The 18,829-nt window shown below is 39.5% G+C and overlaps 1 protein-coding gene across 1 annotated transcript; it reads right to left on the bottom strand.

Annotated features, from left to right (window-relative positions):
- Positions 1-2,839: 2,839 nt before the first annotated feature.
- On the bottom strand, positions 2,840-11,488 carry LOC143856291 (O-Glycosyl hydrolases family 17 protein). Its single transcript, XM_077366473.1, has 2 exons — positions 11,013-11,488; positions 2,840-4,076 (listed from the first exon to the last, which is right to left on the bottom strand). Exons 1-2 carry the CDS (start codon positions 11,354-11,356, stop codon positions 2,966-2,968), a joined length of 1,455 nt encoding a protein of 484 aa, XP_077222588.1. The 5' UTR covers positions 11,357-11,488; the 3' UTR covers positions 2,840-2,965.
- Positions 11,489-18,829: the final 7,341 nt, after the last annotated feature.

Here is an 18,829-nt window from a genome sequence, read left to right as displayed (position 1 = left end):
CCTCATTATTTACGCCGGCGTACCCCATTATTTACGCCGCTTGGAACGGTAACATTATTGAATACGTCTGTTTTGGCTTAGAATCTTTTCCCTTCTCTTTTGGTCCTCATTATTTACGCCGGCGGAAATAGGGTGTACGCCGCCGGCGTACCCATGAATTCTTTTTCCATTCTCTTTTGGTACCCATTATTTACGCCGGCGTACACCCTATTTCCGCCGGAGTATCCATGAATTCTTTTTCCCTTCTCTTTTGGTCATTATTATTTACGCCAGCGTACCCATTATTTACGCTGGCGTACCCATGAATTCCGCCGACGTAGACCCTATTTCTGCCGGCGTACCCCTTAATATTCCGGCGGCATACTCTAGAATCCGACGACGTTCTCAGCCAAAAGAGACGTGAGAAATAATAAAATATTCAATAACGTCGCCGTTCTAAGCCAGAAGAGATGTATTCAATAACGTTGCCGTTATAAGCCAAAAGAGAAGTGAGGACCAAAAGAGAAGTGAAAAGATTCTAAGCCAAAAGAGACGTATTCAATAATGTTACCGTTCTAAGCCAAAAGAGACGTATTCAATAATGTTACCGTTCTAAGCCAAAAGAGAAAGTGAGAAAAGATAATGATTGACTTTGGATTGTCAATGTTCCAAAAAGTTTTCCAACACGTGTCAAGCATCCATCTGTCTCTAGTTATTTCCGACGACCAATATAAAAACGAACCCAAGGTTCTGTCGGTTCAAATACACATTTAGACGAAACAAAAGAAGGCTCGTGAAAAGCGCCAATTTAATGGAGAGTAATGAAAAAGAAAGTTGAATGACGTTTCTTCTGTTGATGTCAGAAGGGTATCAGGGTTTTTTTCCAACCCGATTTTGAAGATTAGCCCGTTTTTTGTTCTTGTTTTAAAAGGTGCCCGCAATCCGCAGCCCGCATTCCGTACTTTTCTCTTTAAATTATTTGACCTACTTATCCTTGCAATGGAATGGCTTAAGCCATGTTTGGCAACTGTGATTTTTTTTGTGATTTTTTTTCATGGGATATTGGCTTCGTGCACAGAGAGAGAGAGAGAGAGAGAGAGAGAGAGAGAGAGAGAGAGGGCATGGGTACCTACTAATTTGAAGGCATGCGTACCTACTAATTTGAGAGAGAGAGGGGGGCAGGGGTACCTACTAATTTTTTCGCTTCTGCCACTACTCTTCCTCTCAACTCTCTTCGGCTCCCCGCCCTCCTTGCTCCTCTTCCACCACTTGATAAATCAATATTCCATGAAAAAAAGGTTGGGGAGTGATATTCCCCCCTTCGTGGATATCCAACCCCCCACCACCCTATCATAACAATCCTTTTCCAAAAAAATTATGCCATGAAAAACAAATTGAACCTCTGCTTTAGTAGAATCAGCAACCCCTATAGGTCCTGAATAAGGCCAAGAAATCTTGCCTCTAGAGTCCTTATAGGCCTAGCAAATCCCTAATACAAAGAGCTTACAATAGAAACCCATTTGGGTTGGCTCTCCACAAAAGCCAGCCGTGATAAATAGCTCTCACATGCAAAAGCCAGCCACGAAAGGTATAAGCTAGGCCATTTTGCGGAAAGCCATTTCGGGATAGCTTTTGCATGCCGAAAGTCATTTAATTCCGCAAAATGGCCTAGCAAATCCCTATTTATTTATTTATATATTATGCTGGGATTCATTCTCTTTAAGCTCTTTGTATTAGATTAGGACTTAATGGGTAAGATTATGATCTACTATGAGAAAACAAAAACACAAGAATTACAATAGATCTTTCCAAAACCCACAAATATATATAGAATCTCTCTCACACTCAAGTTTTTCTTCACACCCAAAATCTAGTTATAGTCAGACAGACTCCTAGACTAACTCTCATCTTTCTCTCTTAGTTCTACTATGCTCCATGACAATCCTAGGTACACTATGCCCTGTTCGGTCTTTTATCTTGACAACCGATTGTGAGTCCAAAATCAATTATTGGACCCAAAATCACATTTAATTGTATGTCCAATTATCAGTTTTGGACTCACATTCGGTTGTCAAAATCTAAAACAAACACGGCCTAAGTAACGAGCAAAAGAAGAAACCCACATTGAATGAGAAACAAGACAAAACCCAACAAGAAAGGTTGCTCATTTTTCCTGTGAGTGTGTTTGCAAGGCCATTGATTGGAAAGATGGGACGATTCTATAAGTGTGATTAGTTTATTCACTCGCGTAATAGAAGCTACAAAATCAAGGGTCAATGCCATGCTAATGTCACACAGGTTGCTAGATTAGGCTTCTCATGAGCTTCTAAAATTAAGCCTTCAGACAGAATCACCCTCCTTTCCTACTCCTAGACCAGATTAAAAAAAAAACTGAAAAGAATCTTCTAGGGACCCACAACCAACTAAAATATTCACCAACTGCCACCAACCTCAGAGTTGTTCCGCTGTAACATCGAAAAAAAATAGTCCATAGTAACCATCCACAAAGCTCAATCCGCTGCAACTTCCAGAGAAACACCCACATAATCTTTCCACAGAAAACGTCAACCTTCACATGGATGACCAAGGATCAAGAATATGATATGCCTCGAGATGTGAGAGACAAAGGTCTCTCAAACTGTTGAGGCTCTACATCGTTTCATTCGCTCATCTTGCTATGTCATGAAATCACCACTCACCGTCTAAAGGAAGAGGAGGACATCCAGGAGAAACAACTTCCCCCGAGCGGCAGAGGAACGCAGTTCCTTATGCTCACTCGGATAGCCCTATCGTAACTCCTTGAAAGAGTGTACTCTACTTCCTACATATAACTAGCAAGAAGTGTAAGAAGTTTCAGAGGGGCACCAGAAATGAATAATGTTTAATATAATACTCTTGAAAGAGTTGAGTTTTCTATTTCTACATATAACGTACAAGTTTCAGATGGGCACCACTAAAACCCACTTAAGAAACCATTTTTTCTCTATCACAGAGAACCCAAAATTCTCAAGAACACAAAAACCCACATGGAGATGGCCCAGTCACTAAATAAGCTTCCCCGCCCAATGCTCGACGAAATATTATCATTAATTCCAACTAGAAATCGGCAGTCACCAATCGAAGGGTCGAGAAATGTGACCAACCCAAGCCCATCAAAATCACAGCTCTGCGATTGCTGTTTTTGCAACTGATAGTAACTGTTGAAAGCATATGATACATTTCCCTTCACTCCGATACCATTGCACGATCCTCCATACGAAAGTGTGGTGCAATCCGCAGCGCTACAAGCCAGCCTCATATGATTAGTAACCCCAGATAGATCTCTAGTCGGGTCTGCAACACACCACCTCGATGGAAGATACTGGACATCCTTGGCGTTCTTCAATAGCCTACTTCCCAAACCAAGGTTCAGAGAATACTTTGCTTGGCCATCAAAAGAGAAAATTCCCCAATGCCGCTCAAAGTTGCCTGGAAGTACACTTTTTTGCTCTTCATCAAGTAGACTGAAAATATAAATATCGGCGGGTGGGACCCCAGGTCTCAGAGGAGTTCCTTTGTTACTCAAGACATGATTTATTAGGCCTTGGTTGAAGGCCCTCGCGGCACTGATATTCGCGCTTACAGCTCCATCTGTCGGCCAACCCACCTCACCGATAACTATGGGCATCTGCCCATAACCAATTCTATTAAGAGCAGCAACTAAGGTGTCAAAGTTACCATCAAATGCATTGGAATAAACATTTTGGCCGTCTATAACGGAGTGAGAAGTACCTCCAAAGAAGGCATAGTCTTGTGGAAAATCTGAGCTCTGGTACAGACTTAAGAAGGGATAGATGTTGACAACAAATGGGGATCCGTTCGCATTGAGAAAAGAGACGAGCTGGTTCATTATCTGGGCCAGCTCTGGCCGGAAAGCTCCTTGAGAAGGAAGTGCAGATTCGTAGGCATCGGCGTTGCAAGGAACAACAAGCTTTACAAAGCCTGCAAGATTAGCTTTTGCCAGTGACTGCTGTAGATTGGTCAGAGCAGGGAGAACAAATGACTGATATTGCCCTGAGTAACTTGTGAGGAAGGGCTCATTGCCGACTGCAACGTACCTGCGATGAATAACTAAAAGCATCAAATAGCTTTCAAAATATGCCGTTGACCCTGTAAAGTCCTATTTTGAATGAAATTTCAATTCTATTTGGAATAGACTTCCAAAGAAACTAAAACATATAAAAGCAAAATCCTATTTAGAATATTCAATAGAAATAAAATGCCTAACACTTTCAATGGAAATAAAATACCCTGGATTGGGCCCGGTTAGTCTGCAACATGTTAGAGTGGGGCCCATCTGCATCCAATAAAGTGGGCCCAATGAACATCCAACTTGAAGTCACAAACAATCCTCTTAGCTCATGTCTTGGTTCTTCTCCTGGGTCACTACATTACAGTGCATCTCTCTACCACCGACAATATGCCTTTTATGTAATTACATGCATTATGTTGAGGTTCAAGTGAAACCTATATCTGGCTGATGATGGAGAAATGCATATATAACTACGTTCTTGTCACACGGGATATAGGAAGTACATCAATTAATTCAAGAATTCCACATGTTACAAGTACTATAAGTGACTCCAGCTATTGAGAAAGAACAGAAGTTAAATAAGACCCACGGCACCTACACGTATATTATGTTCGTTAGACTTAGTATCTCATGCTAATTAGTTTTATTTGTGTTAATTTGATAAGGCCCATCATTAGGATGGGAATGGTGGTACTTCTTGTAATTATGTTAAAGTGAATATTATAAATATACCATTTCATGGGCTTTGGGATCTATACGAATTTTATCCTCTTTTTTCCTGTCTACTTCCGTTCTCTCTTTTCCCCTATTCTCTCCTTCCATGTGAACTCTATTGTGGACATACATCAACTTTAACATGGTATTAAAGCATGCATTCGAGATCTAACCAAGATCTAGAAGACGTGTCAGATCTAGTTCATGAAGACGTATGTTCTCCATCTGAAAACCCAACCTATCTCCTTCAATTTGTAAACCTTATTTGCATCCACTAGCATTTTTTTAAACCCTAGATTTTTTTTAATGACAAAGGATTATATTAATAAGAAGAAATGGGAGGACCCGCGACTGAGATGGTCAATACAAGGTAGCACCAATACCGAGTAATATAAGAAACACATGCACAACTGAGATAATCAAATAGTTCTAGGCTATCTTGAGAACCCCTTCCCTAGCCATTCTATCAGTGCCCCCATTTGCTGATCTTTTGACGTGATGATATGAAATAGCTGAGCCCTCCACTTGGTCTTGAATCTCTGAAACTATTGAGCAAAATCTCCAAGGGGCGGAATCACTCCCCTTAAGCCACCTGATGACATGTTTTCGAAACCCTAGATTTCTTCCTCATGTTTTCAAAACCCTAGTTATCTTCTAAAACCTTCAGTTTTCTTTCCTCGCTTCCAACCTTCGAAATTTTATTTCCCCATCCATAAAAGTTTGAAATCCTAGCCTTTCTTCATCTCCAAGACTCCAACACTCTGGTTCTTTCTCTATCAAATTCAAAATCCTAGACAATATCCTTTGAATCTCTAATTCTAGAAATTCTATAATAAATAGGCGGGCCATTTTTTATTTTCTTTCTCCTTGACTTTGTATTTTTTTCCCATCTTTTCTCTGTACCTTTGTTCCTTCTTGTTTTTTCATCTTGGCTTCTTCGGTCAGTTTCCCTTTTTTCCCTCTTTAATAAAATCAGTTACCATTAAAAAAAAGAAGGGAATTGTATAATAAAATTTGGGACATTAATACTAGAAACCTTACCTCTGCTATTTGTAACCATAATCTTAACCAATTCATGAGCAAAATTCTGACCCTAATCCATATGTTTAGTTTTTTATAGTCCTAATCTTCTCCTATTTTCTTGTTTGAGAAGAAGCATACGGTGTATGCGCATAACTGCATGTCATGGGGGTACGACAAACCTGCCGTCCTTAGTGTTTGATCCAAAGACAATTTCTTATAAAGATGACTGTCGTTGGATCAAATATCAAGGGTGACACCTTGTCTAATATATAAAGACTTTGGAGCCCTAATTTTCTACACCAACTAGCTTCCTCTTATTTCTTCTTGAAAACCTAGGGTTCTATCTTTCTTTGGTGTATAGACATCCCTATGGGATGCCCTCTGGTTGTTGTGGCCTAGTGTGTTTCAGTTGATGAGCTCTTAGTGCTAACAAGGAGATGATAGAATTGATATGAAGCAGTTTCGATGAAGACTACAATATGATTCAGTTTGCTTGGGACATGGACTGCTCTTGATGGGAATTTTTGTGTAACTGTGGACTGATGCGTTCAAGAGTGGGTTGATGTGCCTGCAAGTCACGAGAAGATAACTCCCCTCAGTGTGCACGACTGTGTCTCCTTAAAGATTGCTGTGTTTTCTTGAGGGATTTACTGCCAAGTGTGAAGGACTAGACCATCTCGTGAATTGCTGCTCTGTTTTGTGTGATGTTGTAACTTGCGCAAATTGGTGCCAATTTGCTTGGACTTCTATGTTATCAAAGATTGAGGTGTTCTCAATCATTGGGTGTAGTGCTTTGTGGGTATTGATGTGCTTTTTCTCTTTGGCAGAGTGTAGATGCTGAGCAATTCTTAGTGGGCTGCTTTGATTCAATTGGACTCATGCGGATTCTCGTGGCTTGCCAAGTGCTTCTTTTAGCAGCTCTATTCTAGAGTGAAGGCTTTCCCCTCCTGGATGGGGACACCTTGTCCCCTCCTGGCTTTCTATGGATTAATAAAAGTCAATTTTCAAAAAAAAATTCTAGAGTGAAGGCTGTTAAAACTCTTTTGTGACATGATGCATATTTGTATGGATTGATGTGCCTTCATACGAAGAATTTTGTATCTACTTGTAGCATCTGTACCATGTGACGGCTGTTATACCTTCCTGTGGATTTTGTGATTTTCTTTTGAGGGTTTGATTTAGGACAGCTGTGAGAAGTGTAAAATTACACACGGGAAACTGAAGGGATGTGCTGAAATTAAAGATAGTAAAGGATTTTGTTTAGAAATCACCTGAAATTAGCGTAAAGGATGGACTAGAAGTTCTGAAAAACTACAGGAAATTGTAGACATGGACCCTATAGTCAATCTTGTGTGCACACTAGCCTAGGCAAGAACTGAATCTATATCACTTATTAAACAAGTAAACTGAATTGACAGGTTAAACTAAGATCACTTATTAGATCTGAGTGTAATCAGAACTTGTCTAACGGTTTAGAGATGAGAAAAATGAATGTGTATCTTCAAGATGGGAATAATGGAAAAAGGTGGGGTTTCCAAATAAGATTGAAAACACTGGGTTTAAAAAATGTTCGTGGCTTGTAGATTAAGCAAGATGGGAAGGAACCTAGAGAGACTGACCTTATAGGGTTGTAGAAAAGAAAATATGCGAAGATAAAACAGCCCTACAGATACAAAGCATAAACAAGCAAAATTGATAGTGAAAGATTAATTATTAACCTATGGATAGAAAACACAAGATCAAAACCTAAATAAAGAGCTAAGATAGATGAAAGAGATATTTACCCAAAAGAATCCATTTACCATTTGGCATTCCTTGGGTTGCAGTGATCATCTCAGTCTCCTCTTTTTATCCTCAGTAACAAAAGTTGTCCATCATTAAAAAACAAAAAGAAAACAATTTTGGTCCCTTAGGAATCGACGTAAGGAAGAAACACCAAATCAAAGGAAGAAACCATTGAACCCTACGAATCCACCTAGAGTGTTAATAGAATCCAGCATTGATTGAAGTCATGAATTCAAAAAACACAAAAGAGGCTGCAAACTTGCAAAGCTCTCGAAAAGTGTAATAATCCAATTCTATCCACTTTTTTTTTAATGTCCCAAGGCTTATAATATACATAAAATTCTTTCCCAACTTCCTAAATTCAACAATCGTAAACAAAAAAATCTACACAAGGACAAATAAGATCCTACTTGGACTCCATGGATAAAAACAGGGAACTAATCAAAATATGTGGGCCCTGTTTCAAAACCCCTTGAACTACCAAAGTCAATGTCTCTAGTTCTTGGTTTTCATGAATGACAGTCCAAATCAGTATCTCTATGGCAAGAGTAGAATGGATGTTTTATACCATTCTGCCTTCTGTACTATCATAGATCTGTTAAAAACATATTCTGAGGCTGTTGGACAATATGAACTTTCCATATAATAAAATGTGGGAGAAACAAAAAAAGTTCCCAATTTTTTCTCGAGAAGTGGTTTGGAATGTTATATGGAGTTCATTAATAAATGATGTAAAGGGTGTAATTCCAAAAGAAAAATGGGTTTCGTGGCATAGAAAGCCTGGGTTTCCTTGAAATTAAAAAAAAAAAAAAAAAAAAAATCGAGGCTGGAGGGTCAGGATCATCCTTTGGAGAAGATTATTGGGGTAGGCCCTATCAATGTCTGGACCCAACAAATGAATGGTATAGGTCACCCAAATATGGGGCCCTATTGGTTTTTTTTTGCTATATTCACATGCGTGCAGGTTCACTATATAAAAAGTCAGATTTTATGGACCAATAATGATCATGGTGAAGCTATAAGGAGGTCTGTATGCGAAATGTGATGAGATGATTAAAATCTGTTGTTAATTTTGAGAGCTTCAGCCCATGGAGATGAGTTTGCAGCACTGAGCTTTGCCACAATACAACTTCAAGCATTTAAATGTAATAATTTGCATTTAAGTAATTGGAACAACCCCCTGACTGAGAGATAAACCTATTCTCCGTTTCCATTCATAGAAGAGCTAATCCCAAAGTAGCTCAAATGGTTGATGGATGGTGTTACTATGACCGCCCTTTATTTTCTTATTTCAATATGTTATCTTTTCTTTCAGTTTTTTAAGTATTTTAAAGATTAACAAATGAGGTAACTGTCTAATATTACAAATGAGGTAACTGCCTAAACCTGCTAATATTACAAAGCTATAAAGGAGTCCATGTAGTTATTGCCTTTTATGTGTGGAAATATCAATCCCCTTTAGGCCATGGATTACGCAAACCCAGACCATCAAAGTTTGGCTTTAAAAACACTGGAGGAGTTCTAAGAGACGATCAGGTGGACTTTCTCCGGCCCCATCAGGATCCCGGATTCCAATGAAGAGGGACTGAGATCAGTCCTGCACGGTATTCGATTAACTGAGGTGAGGGAATTATGCAGGTTGATTGTAGAGGGTGACTCGCTAAACGTATTCAGATGGCTAGATGGCAGCCACCCTCACCCTTGGAGATTTGATGCCATGGTAAACAAGATCCAGGTGCGAGTAGCAGACTCATGTTTGTTTTCATCATGTGCTGATATCGGCAAATAATAAAGCAGACATATTAGGGTGGGCGGGTGTGGGCAGAGAGGCTCTAGAGATTTTTTGAAAATTTCCTTCCCCCTCGAGGGCTCTTATTGTTTGTTTGATTGCTTTCTCTCCTTTTTGTCCTTTTTGATCTCTCCTTGTTCCGACCACCTCGGTTGCGAACTTCTTTTCTCCTTTCTCTTTACCATTCAAAAATATCAAACCCCTTTCCACAATTGTGAGAATCAATTTGTATTTTGATCAATCGAACACCTCTTCTCTTTATAAAACGCAGTGCTTATTGACTACGAATTCCAACATTTTGAATGTATTCTATTTTTGAAAATACTCTTCGGCAACCACTATGGATCAAACTTAACTAAAAATGGCAACTTTCAAATACGGGCATCCACTCTTCCGAAGGGTTCTCCAATACTTGTTTTTTTACCAGCTTCATGTATCCCAGATTCCCCCACCTACTCTCCTAGGCCCCTCTACATCCGAACTATTTAATGCGGCCTCGCACCATTAAGTTTTCGTGCTTAAAATTTTAAACATTTGAGATGGGCAAGGGTCACACTTAAAGGTGTCCAAATAATGTAGTTTAAAAGAAGATTTGTTATCTGTTTGTTTGTTTCAGGCATGTCAGTAAATCGGCCAATAGTGAGGCAGATTGCTTGGCCCGTATGTGGGTGGTTAGAGCCAGCTTGGAGATTTTTGACTTCCTTGATCCTTCCTACTCGACCTCTCAATCGCATAGCTACAATTCTTTCTGACTACTTAGTTTGTTAGCTGTTTTTGCTTATTTTTGTCGTCGTTTTTCTATGATCGTTGTTTTTCTTCAAAGAAATGTACCTTCATTCAAGAAAAAAAGGGTATTTGGTTTCAAGTTTTCCCATGGTTCAGGATAGAAATTATATTAGCCCCCATGATTGAGTGAAACCATGAATTGGACAGCTGGATATCTTATAGTTTGGTTAAGATTCAACGTTTAGACACGAACGCCATGTGGTTAACAAAATAACCATCCATTAGCCATGAAATGCCGCCCTCCCATCCTCCCTAACGGCAAATTCAGGGGATTAAAAAAAAAGAATTTTCAATTTACTGAAAGCAAGAGACCATGGGGATTGCTATCTATATTAATAATCTTCTAATAAACGGTCCACATTTAGTAAATTAGATAGCTGAAAACAAACATTGATATCTCCAAACCACCTGTTCAGACCGCTGTTTCATTGCATCAGGACCAACTTTACTGTTCATCACTCACTCTAGTTTCAAAAGAAATCTAATGAACAAATACCCTCAAATTTATAATTCACCAACCCATTGGAGTTCCCTGTTTCTTCTCTATTATCCTACAAATGATTATTGACACTTCAAACATACACAAAATTCAATCAAATGACTCAAAACCCAGAACATGGAAACCGAAGAAAAAGAAAAGGAGTTAAAATCTCTATAAATCGGCCCAGCTCGCAAAATAAAACGGTACTAAACAAAAAATAATAAAAATAAAAATAAATCAAACGTCCCAAATAAGAAACAATAAAGTTAAGGCAGCAATCTAACCCCCATACAGAAAACAACAATAAATGCCAACATATCAACCGTTTAAGAAGAAATGAGCAAATGAAAAATAGAACCCAAATCTGACAAAACTGCCCATACCTAATATCAACACCTCCTTTAACTGCATATCTGGAAACATTTTCCCTAACCCACAAATCTGACGCGACGGATGAAGATCCAAACAACTCCAACATCTCATTTGGGATCCCAACCATCACTTGAATCCCACTCCCCATCAGCCCTTTAAGAACAATAGGATCAACATCAAAAAGCTTCACTTTCTCTATCTTGTTTTCCTTCATAAGATCAACCACGACAGATGGAGAGAGTTTGTGAGAAGAAAGAGCCCCCCAATTCACACCAATGCCTGATTCCCCCATTAAAACGAAATTTGAGAAGAATATAAGAGAAAGAAGAGTTTCAGGCAAATGGGTTTTCCCCATTTTTTAAGATGGAGACCCAGATCAGCAGATTTGGGGGCTTTTGGTTGGTTTTGAGGGCATTTTTGCAGATAATGGTGGGGAATGATGGCTTTTGGTGGTTGGCTAAGTCGGTAGTAGAATAGAACCAGTATCAGTGATTAAAGTTGAGACAAACGATATATTCAACCCCCCTTTTTTTTACTTGGGACAGCCCACTAGAAATCTTGGAAAATAGCCCTCATTCATGACCAAATTACGAAACTGCCACAAGATGCTGAATTCAAACAGTGATTATGGAGAACGACGTTTGAGCGGTGGGATTATTTCCCTACATGAGACAATTGTGCATGTCCTCACTGACGTGTGCGGAGCATGATCTGAACCGTTCATCTAGTGTGACCAATCACGGTTGTATTATACTCCGAAGTGGGAAGAGTCAAGCTCATCAGACAATCTGGACCGTCAACCTGAACTGTTTATTTAAATAGACATTTGTAAAGCAATGATTGGACGGTTAAGATTAGCTGACGGTTTTGGTTCGGATATGTGCTTCTATGTAGTTGAGCCAACAAGATGAACGGACCGGATGTTCCACTATCACACCCCACAACTGGGTATCCCTGACAATGTGAACTCCCTTGTTTGATAATGGCACTCCCTTTTTTTAGATTTCACCTTCCTGATAATTAGAAAAGCGTATTGTGATTTATAATTTCTCTCCCCAAAAGCTGTGGATATGCGATTGGAAGAAGTGTAAAATAAAGTGGGAGTGCCGTTGTAAAGAAAAAAACTGATGTGGATATTTTCCTCTCTAAGAACTTTCTAGAAATACAAGGGCAGTCTTTGTTTGTGACATGGAGAATCATTAAAGTTGGGTATCTAATCGTTTAAGGTCTGTTCTTTTTTGGATTTTTTAGAATTGATTTTGACTCCAAAACTGATTATTGGAATCTGATGATGTCGAAATCCTCTCCCTCACAGTATGTGATTGAACTGCGCTCATAGAAAACAAGTTAGGAGTCTTAGAGTTATGGCTTCAGGAGACCACTCCGACGCTGAAGCTAGAAATCGACACAATAGGAGATAAACGAAGCAATTGGAGAATTGGAGAGATGAATCCAAGAGTCATTGTTATTGTGAGGGAGAGGATTCAAGATGCGTACCTTTAAGCATGGGGTACAGTTTAGGAGACTTGCCTTATAGATGTCTTTCCTTATTGGGCGATTTCCTTTGGAGATAGACACCAATTTTCCTTGCGGGAACTGGTTTATACTCTTATTTATCAACCTTGGAGGAGAGTTGGCGCGCTTATCGAGGACTTTCCGTTTGAAGCACTCTCCTCTTTGGAGATGTTATGAAGCTGGAGAAGGAGAGTCCTTTTTATACCTCCTTTCTTAAAAGGCGAGGGTAGTTTCTTATTTAGGCTTAGTGCCATGTGTCAAACATATGAGGGAGGAGCGAATTTCACCCCTAACATCTTTGCCCCCAACTTCCTTGAGACGTACCTGGGTCAAGGAAGTAGTATTCAATCCCGAGTCTTCTTGAATGTCTGTCTCTTGGTACCGATTTTTTATGACAGGCAACACAAACACTTAATTTGAGCTTTAGGAATATCGGTGGAGACCTTGACAAGTTAGGGCTCGGTAATACGGAGTTCATTCTCAGAACGTCCGAGCTTCAAAGAGATCCTAGAGCAACTTGTCGACGTTCAACACCTGGCGAATTCTTGAAAATTTTATCGGCGGGAATCTGAATCATCGTCACACGTTATTATAAGCAAGACGTGCCTTTTCGGGAATCATTTACGACATCTTTTGGAGGGAACAACATTAATCCATTGAAACATCTGTAACAACACAATTAAGGGCGTCGATTTTGGAGGCGAACCTAATGTTTGATGGGTAAGCTGGAGTCAGGGAGACCCCTATGATTATATTAAATAAAGAAAGATGATACAATAATAGCAGGAACAAGACCACTGCCCAATTCTTAGAACAACTCTATTATTTTGTTAAAATTAGTTTGTTACTTTGGCGAAGTAAGAATTGCAGAAGAGCTGCATATTATGGAAACTTCTGTATATACACAGGAGGATTGGGTTCGTCTTATGGAAATGATTTTTGGGCACAATCTATTTAAGTTGTGCCCCATCAAACGGACGGATTGGATCAATACTTTTTGAAAAATACTAGACTCTAATTTCTAACGCGGTGTAAAATCTCTTGCCCTTATAACCATTTGATTAGAAAAATGGAAAGATGGAATTGTGGGTTTCAAGGTCGGTGATAGTTTTTTTTTAATATATTTTAAGGAAATTGCTTTCTAATCACCCTTTGAAACGAGGGTTTTGATTCTTCTTTTTTACCACGTCGGTTCTAGGGTTTTCCGTCAACTGAGGCATATATGCATAGTTTTTATTTCTGCTACGGGTCTCTCTGTCTTAATATGGACTACTTCTTTAGAAAAGAAAATGATATCAGAAGAACCATGTTTTCATATTTTCACTAACCAATCTTGTCTTTTAGTATTTAAGGAGCTGTGAAAAGGTTATTACATTTCCCTATAAGCTCTCACGAGCTAATTAAAAAAGAAAAGACAAGCTGGGGTTGTGCATATATTAAAACATGGTTGGGCTGATATCATTGCCCTTTACAAATTATGACTCTCTATCTCTCTCTCTCTCTCCATTTTCTTCAATTTTATAGTTCTCTCTAACCTTTTCTTCTTCCATCTTTTGGTTTTTCTCAACCTCTCTCTTCTCTTCAAACAGACCCAAATTAAACAAGAGACGTGTTGATTGGACGCAGGCGATCCCAACAGCAGTACCATGGCTCAGCTCTCCTTTGCAAATATTGCATGCAATTTGCTCGTAATGGTCAGTTTTTTCTCGCATGATTTTAGATTCTTATTAATTCTCCTTTCATATATTTGCGGGTTTTTGAAGTTGTCATAGATTGCCAATGAAATCCCTGTTTTCAAGTGGAGAAATGATACAATCACAGCAGAGTAATTTTTTGCTGCTTTCCTTTGTTATTTTAGTTCGGGAGATGATATTTTCACCCCTATGCAGCACCCATTCGCCCCCTCATAACGTGAACAGTGGACAACTCTAACGCTTTTTGATGTCAAATCACACTCAAAGGGGGCGAATGATTACTGCAGAGGGGTGAAAATATCATCTCCCTTTAGTTTTGATATCATTGATTAACGAAATTATTTTTGCATATGCTTGCTTACCTTTCTAATGGATTTTAATTCTTTGGTTCTATGTTGATTATATTTTTTACTTGTGATCCTTGCCATTTAGCTCGATGATACGCCTGAGAGGATGGCTAATGCCAATGCTTCGAAGACCATAAAAACAGGTAATCAAGTTGAGGTTTTACGGACTGAAGAATATGAAACCGGTGTATATGTGACATTTACTCCATTTCTGGATGGAAGTATGGAACTACACATCTCAAGTGAATGCGATTCAGGTAATTGAGAATTTGAGATTGCCTTTTCTTTAGGAAAAGTCTTGTCTGTGTGCATTGGGTTCTGGTGTCCATGATTTGTTATTCTTGTTTTTCATTAAAGCCTGGACTAGTATCATTAAACTTCTCTTTTGGAAGGGCTTGTGAAATTTGTAAGAAAGTGCCCCTCTTCTCCTCTAGTCCACAGCCGGTAAAACAGTCAACACACACACACACACTCTCTCCATCCCCTCCCTTCCTCCCCAAACAGTAACGGTTGGTGGGCCCACAATTAATTTGTTTAAATGTTTTGACCAAGGTAGGCCCCACCCATGTTTTTCAAAATGAACCGTCGGCCCACACCATAGGATGATCCAAACTGTCCATTTGACGGGCCAAATCGTAAATAGGTTGTGTCGTAAAAAATATTTCCACTGGATGATCCTAGCCCTCCGATCTAAAGACAAACTGCATATTATTCCAACCTCTATAGATTGGAGGGCTGTGATCATCCTATGGAGATGATTTTGGGGGCACAACCTGTTTACGTTGGGGCCCATCAAATGACGGCTTGGATCATCCTATGATTGTGGACTGTACACTTCATTTTTAAAAATATAGGTGGGGCCTAACAATTGGACCTTAATGTTATTGTACGACCCACACCATAGCATGATCCAAACCATCCATTTGATGGGCCACAACATAAATAGGTTGTGCACCCAAAATCATTTCCATAGAATGATTGCAACCCTCAAATCTATAGAGGTTTCAATAATAGAGTTTTTATATGGTGGCCGACCGTCAAACAACAAGGGCAGAGTGAAAAAACCTTCCCCCTTGATTTTTGATCCGGATCAAACTCCCTTTTTTTACTTTTACCTTTATGAAAAAATCAACTATCTCCGCCCTTTACATAACCATATAATTTCTCTCAATAATGTGCAGTTTCTTATCGGAGGGCTAGCATCATCCTATGAAAATGATATTTTGCGGCGCAACACAACCTATTTACGATGTGGCCCCTCGAATGGACGGTTTGGATCATCCTATGGTGTGGGCTGTACGGTTCATTTTGAAAAGCATGGGTGGGGCCTACCTTGATCAAACATTTAAACAAATTAATTGTGGGCCCACCAACCATTATTACGAGAGAGAGAGAGAGAGAGAGAGAGAGAGAGAGAGAGAGAGTTGACTTGTTGTACCGGCTGTGGACTAGTAAAGGGGATTTTAAGTTTAACCAAGCTGGTGTGTGTGTGTGTGTGTGGTGGGGGATTAATTAGGAAAAAGTCCTTAGTTAGCTCCTAATGGTGTCCTTTTTATACAGTCGAAGACGATTTTTTTTTTGATTAGTAAGTCGAAGACGATTTGGAGAGCGTCAAGCAGAAACTTGGTGGTCTGAGAATCGTGAGAAGGTACTTGCCAAGTATAATACCAAGGGGATTTTGGACTCGCCGTCTTCCCAATCTTAGCAAAAGCATGGATGTCTGCAAGGCCATGCAAATGCAACTTGACATTTTTAGTAGAGGTTTGTTATGCGTAGGTGGAGAAAAGGCTTTTACTTTCCTGAAATCATCACAAGAAAGGATTTTTCTCCTATTTGTATTTTCTTTTGCTCTCTTTCTTCCTTAATTTTGTTTATTGGGTCTGCTCCTTATTGAGGATAGAGCTGATTTTCTTTATCCCTTAGTCTACTGTTTGCCTATATGTGCATCTACAGATAGATAGTTTCCTCCTTTGCTTATATCTCTATCTATAATAGTTGCCTTTTCTAATCATGTATCTATAGCAGTTTTTCATTTATTTGTCTGTATATATCTTGTGAAACAACCAGTTACTCCAAAAGCTTAAGTTGTTAGAGTTGATGGTATTTAATCATTTATACTTCCAACACTCCCCCTCACGTTTCGCTCCTCTTTTTTAGGTTCGTGTACACTTGGCACATGTTTTTATTATGAAGGAGTTGTTGGGTTTTGAACCCAAGGGACCAGCTGTGAGGCAGTAGCTCTGATAAGCTTAAGCTGTTAGAGTTAATTGGTGTTATTTAATCATTTATACTTCAATATATCTCAAGATATATAAACTGATTTAAACACATTTAAGCACATTCTGTATATTAGTCCTCTGGGAATCATAATTTCCACCAGTCTAGGTTTAGGCAAACACAGTCTAAGTTGGACCATCTCATCCCTTATTGAACTTTGCTAGACCACATCTTCATCTCACCTGGTCCCTTTGCTGCATGGTCAGCTCTCAAAATGCTATTCTTCTCCCAACCTCCAGCACTCATCATGCATCTTAAATTCCAATGAAGAAAGGTGATTTCCCTATCCCACAATATGTGCAGAAGATCAAAACCATGGCTTACTCCTTAGTTGTCTCCAATGAACATTTCTCCGATCCTGATCTAATCCTTAAGGACCTGTTGGTTTTGGAATTTTGAGAATTGATTCTCAAAATACCAAAATGAATATGCATTATAGAGTGGGTTCGATCCCACTGCCTCTCATCGTAATGCTCCACGATAACAAAGGAGATTTGTACAGTAACAAAATAAATTGCTTCTGTAGGGCATAACAAAAGGAGATTTGTGTAGTAACAAAGAGGAATGATTAGGGCAGAACAAAGGAGGCTTGTATGTAACAAAGAGGATTTCTTCATTAGCCCAAAAACAAAGGTCCCTTTGGATGTACCGAAAAGTAGGAAAATCAAAACAAAAGGACACATTTTTCATTTCCTAGCATTATTTGGTTGCCATTTACTATTCACATGGCAGTTCTTGTAGGTTGGAAATTTTCCAAATGCTTTGCGCAATTTCACTCTCCTCTGATATCAAGAGAAAAACAAAAGAAGAGAAATGGGAATACATACTCCTTTCCTGCTACTTGTATATTATGTGCATCCATACATATTTATAAAGTAACAAAGCGGATTTAAGAAAGGAGATTTTGGATAGCAACAAACCAGAATACTTAAATAGGCAAGAACTCATTGTACAACTACGAGGAGTGAATCGGTCCCCACTGAAAGGGCTGCCGTCCGATGGGTGCATGAAAGTGATGAAGTTGCTTTGACTACTGAACCATGCATGTCTGTTGGAGCGAATTGGATGATCGGGCCGAGGGCTGCTCTTCAACTCGCTCCACTTTCCCTAATATGAATGTTGTGAGTCATCAAAGCCTTTCTGACTCTGCTTGCCCCCTATCATATAAGGGTGCCCTACGCTACTGGAGCTGAAAAATGCTAGCACGATTCGCCCTACTAATAGTAGTCTGGTCTTAATTTTGGGGGACTTTTAAGCCTAGCTTCAAAAGTACTATCTTAATAAGGGTGGCATAGAGGTTAGCGAGCTATGGCTTCTTTTGAAGCCCCCTCTCATGCCCTTCTTAGTATAGCATGCTTCAAAACCTTTACGTGAGAGGGGCCTTGCTAATAGGGGGGCCCTCTCGCCTGCTATGGAACCATAGGCTAGAAGAATCGAATCAGGTAGATTGCTAACTATGTTTCAAACACAAAAGTGCGCCTGCTTGATTGTCCGAGCAATGGTTTAGTTGTTTGCCGTCCCTGCGGGACCTCGTCCAAGCTTCCCATAGGGAAGCAAATCGGACTGTAACATGAGGCCACAATGAACTCGCGGACCCACTTTTGATCAAATCCGGACCGTTCAAATGCCAAAAAAATGGGGCACATGGCTTCAATGGGACGAGAAGCCCGTGGGTAAGAGTTTGCAAAGGTCGAAAGATAGTGAGAATTTTCCTTCATTTGTCTCCAACGCTACCTGCAACTCGGGTCGATTTCTTGGAATTCAGGTTGAGATTTTACTTTAAAATCGGGTCAGGCTTGGGTTGATTCCTACTATTTTTTAGCAAAAGCTCGACCCGACCCGACTCGACCTCACCCGACCCGAGTTGCACTTGCACCCCCATCAAGGAACTCCTATCATCTCACATTATAATAACGTTTTTGGGAAAAAAAAATGCCTTCCTCTCTCTATCAGTTAAATAAATAAATAAAAGAATACAAAAAGGAAGTTGCCTCT

This window comes from Tasmannia lanceolata, unplaced genomic scaffold (genome assembly GCF_043159265.1).
Source record: "Tasmannia lanceolata isolate RefF3 unplaced genomic scaffold, GAP_Taslan_0.1 ptg000023l, whole genome shotgun sequence".
In the NCBI taxonomy this organism is placed as follows: domain Eukaryota; kingdom Viridiplantae; phylum Streptophyta; class Magnoliopsida; order Canellales; family Winteraceae; genus Tasmannia; species Tasmannia lanceolata.
The sequence above is the reverse complement of the archived record's forward strand: the minus strand, read 5'-3'. Positions and strand labels throughout refer to the sequence as shown.

Excerpts from the sequence above, each read along its gene's own strand:
- LOC143856291 (XM_077366473.1), bottom strand. The coding sequence starts at position 11,356 with ATGGGGAAAACCCATTTGCCTGAAACTCTTCTTTCTCTTATATTCTTC. Across the intron at positions 4,077-11,012 it reads AAAGGAGGTGTTGATATTAG|GTACGTTGCAGTCGGCAATG; the intron begins GTATGGGCAGTT and ends TATTCATCGCAG.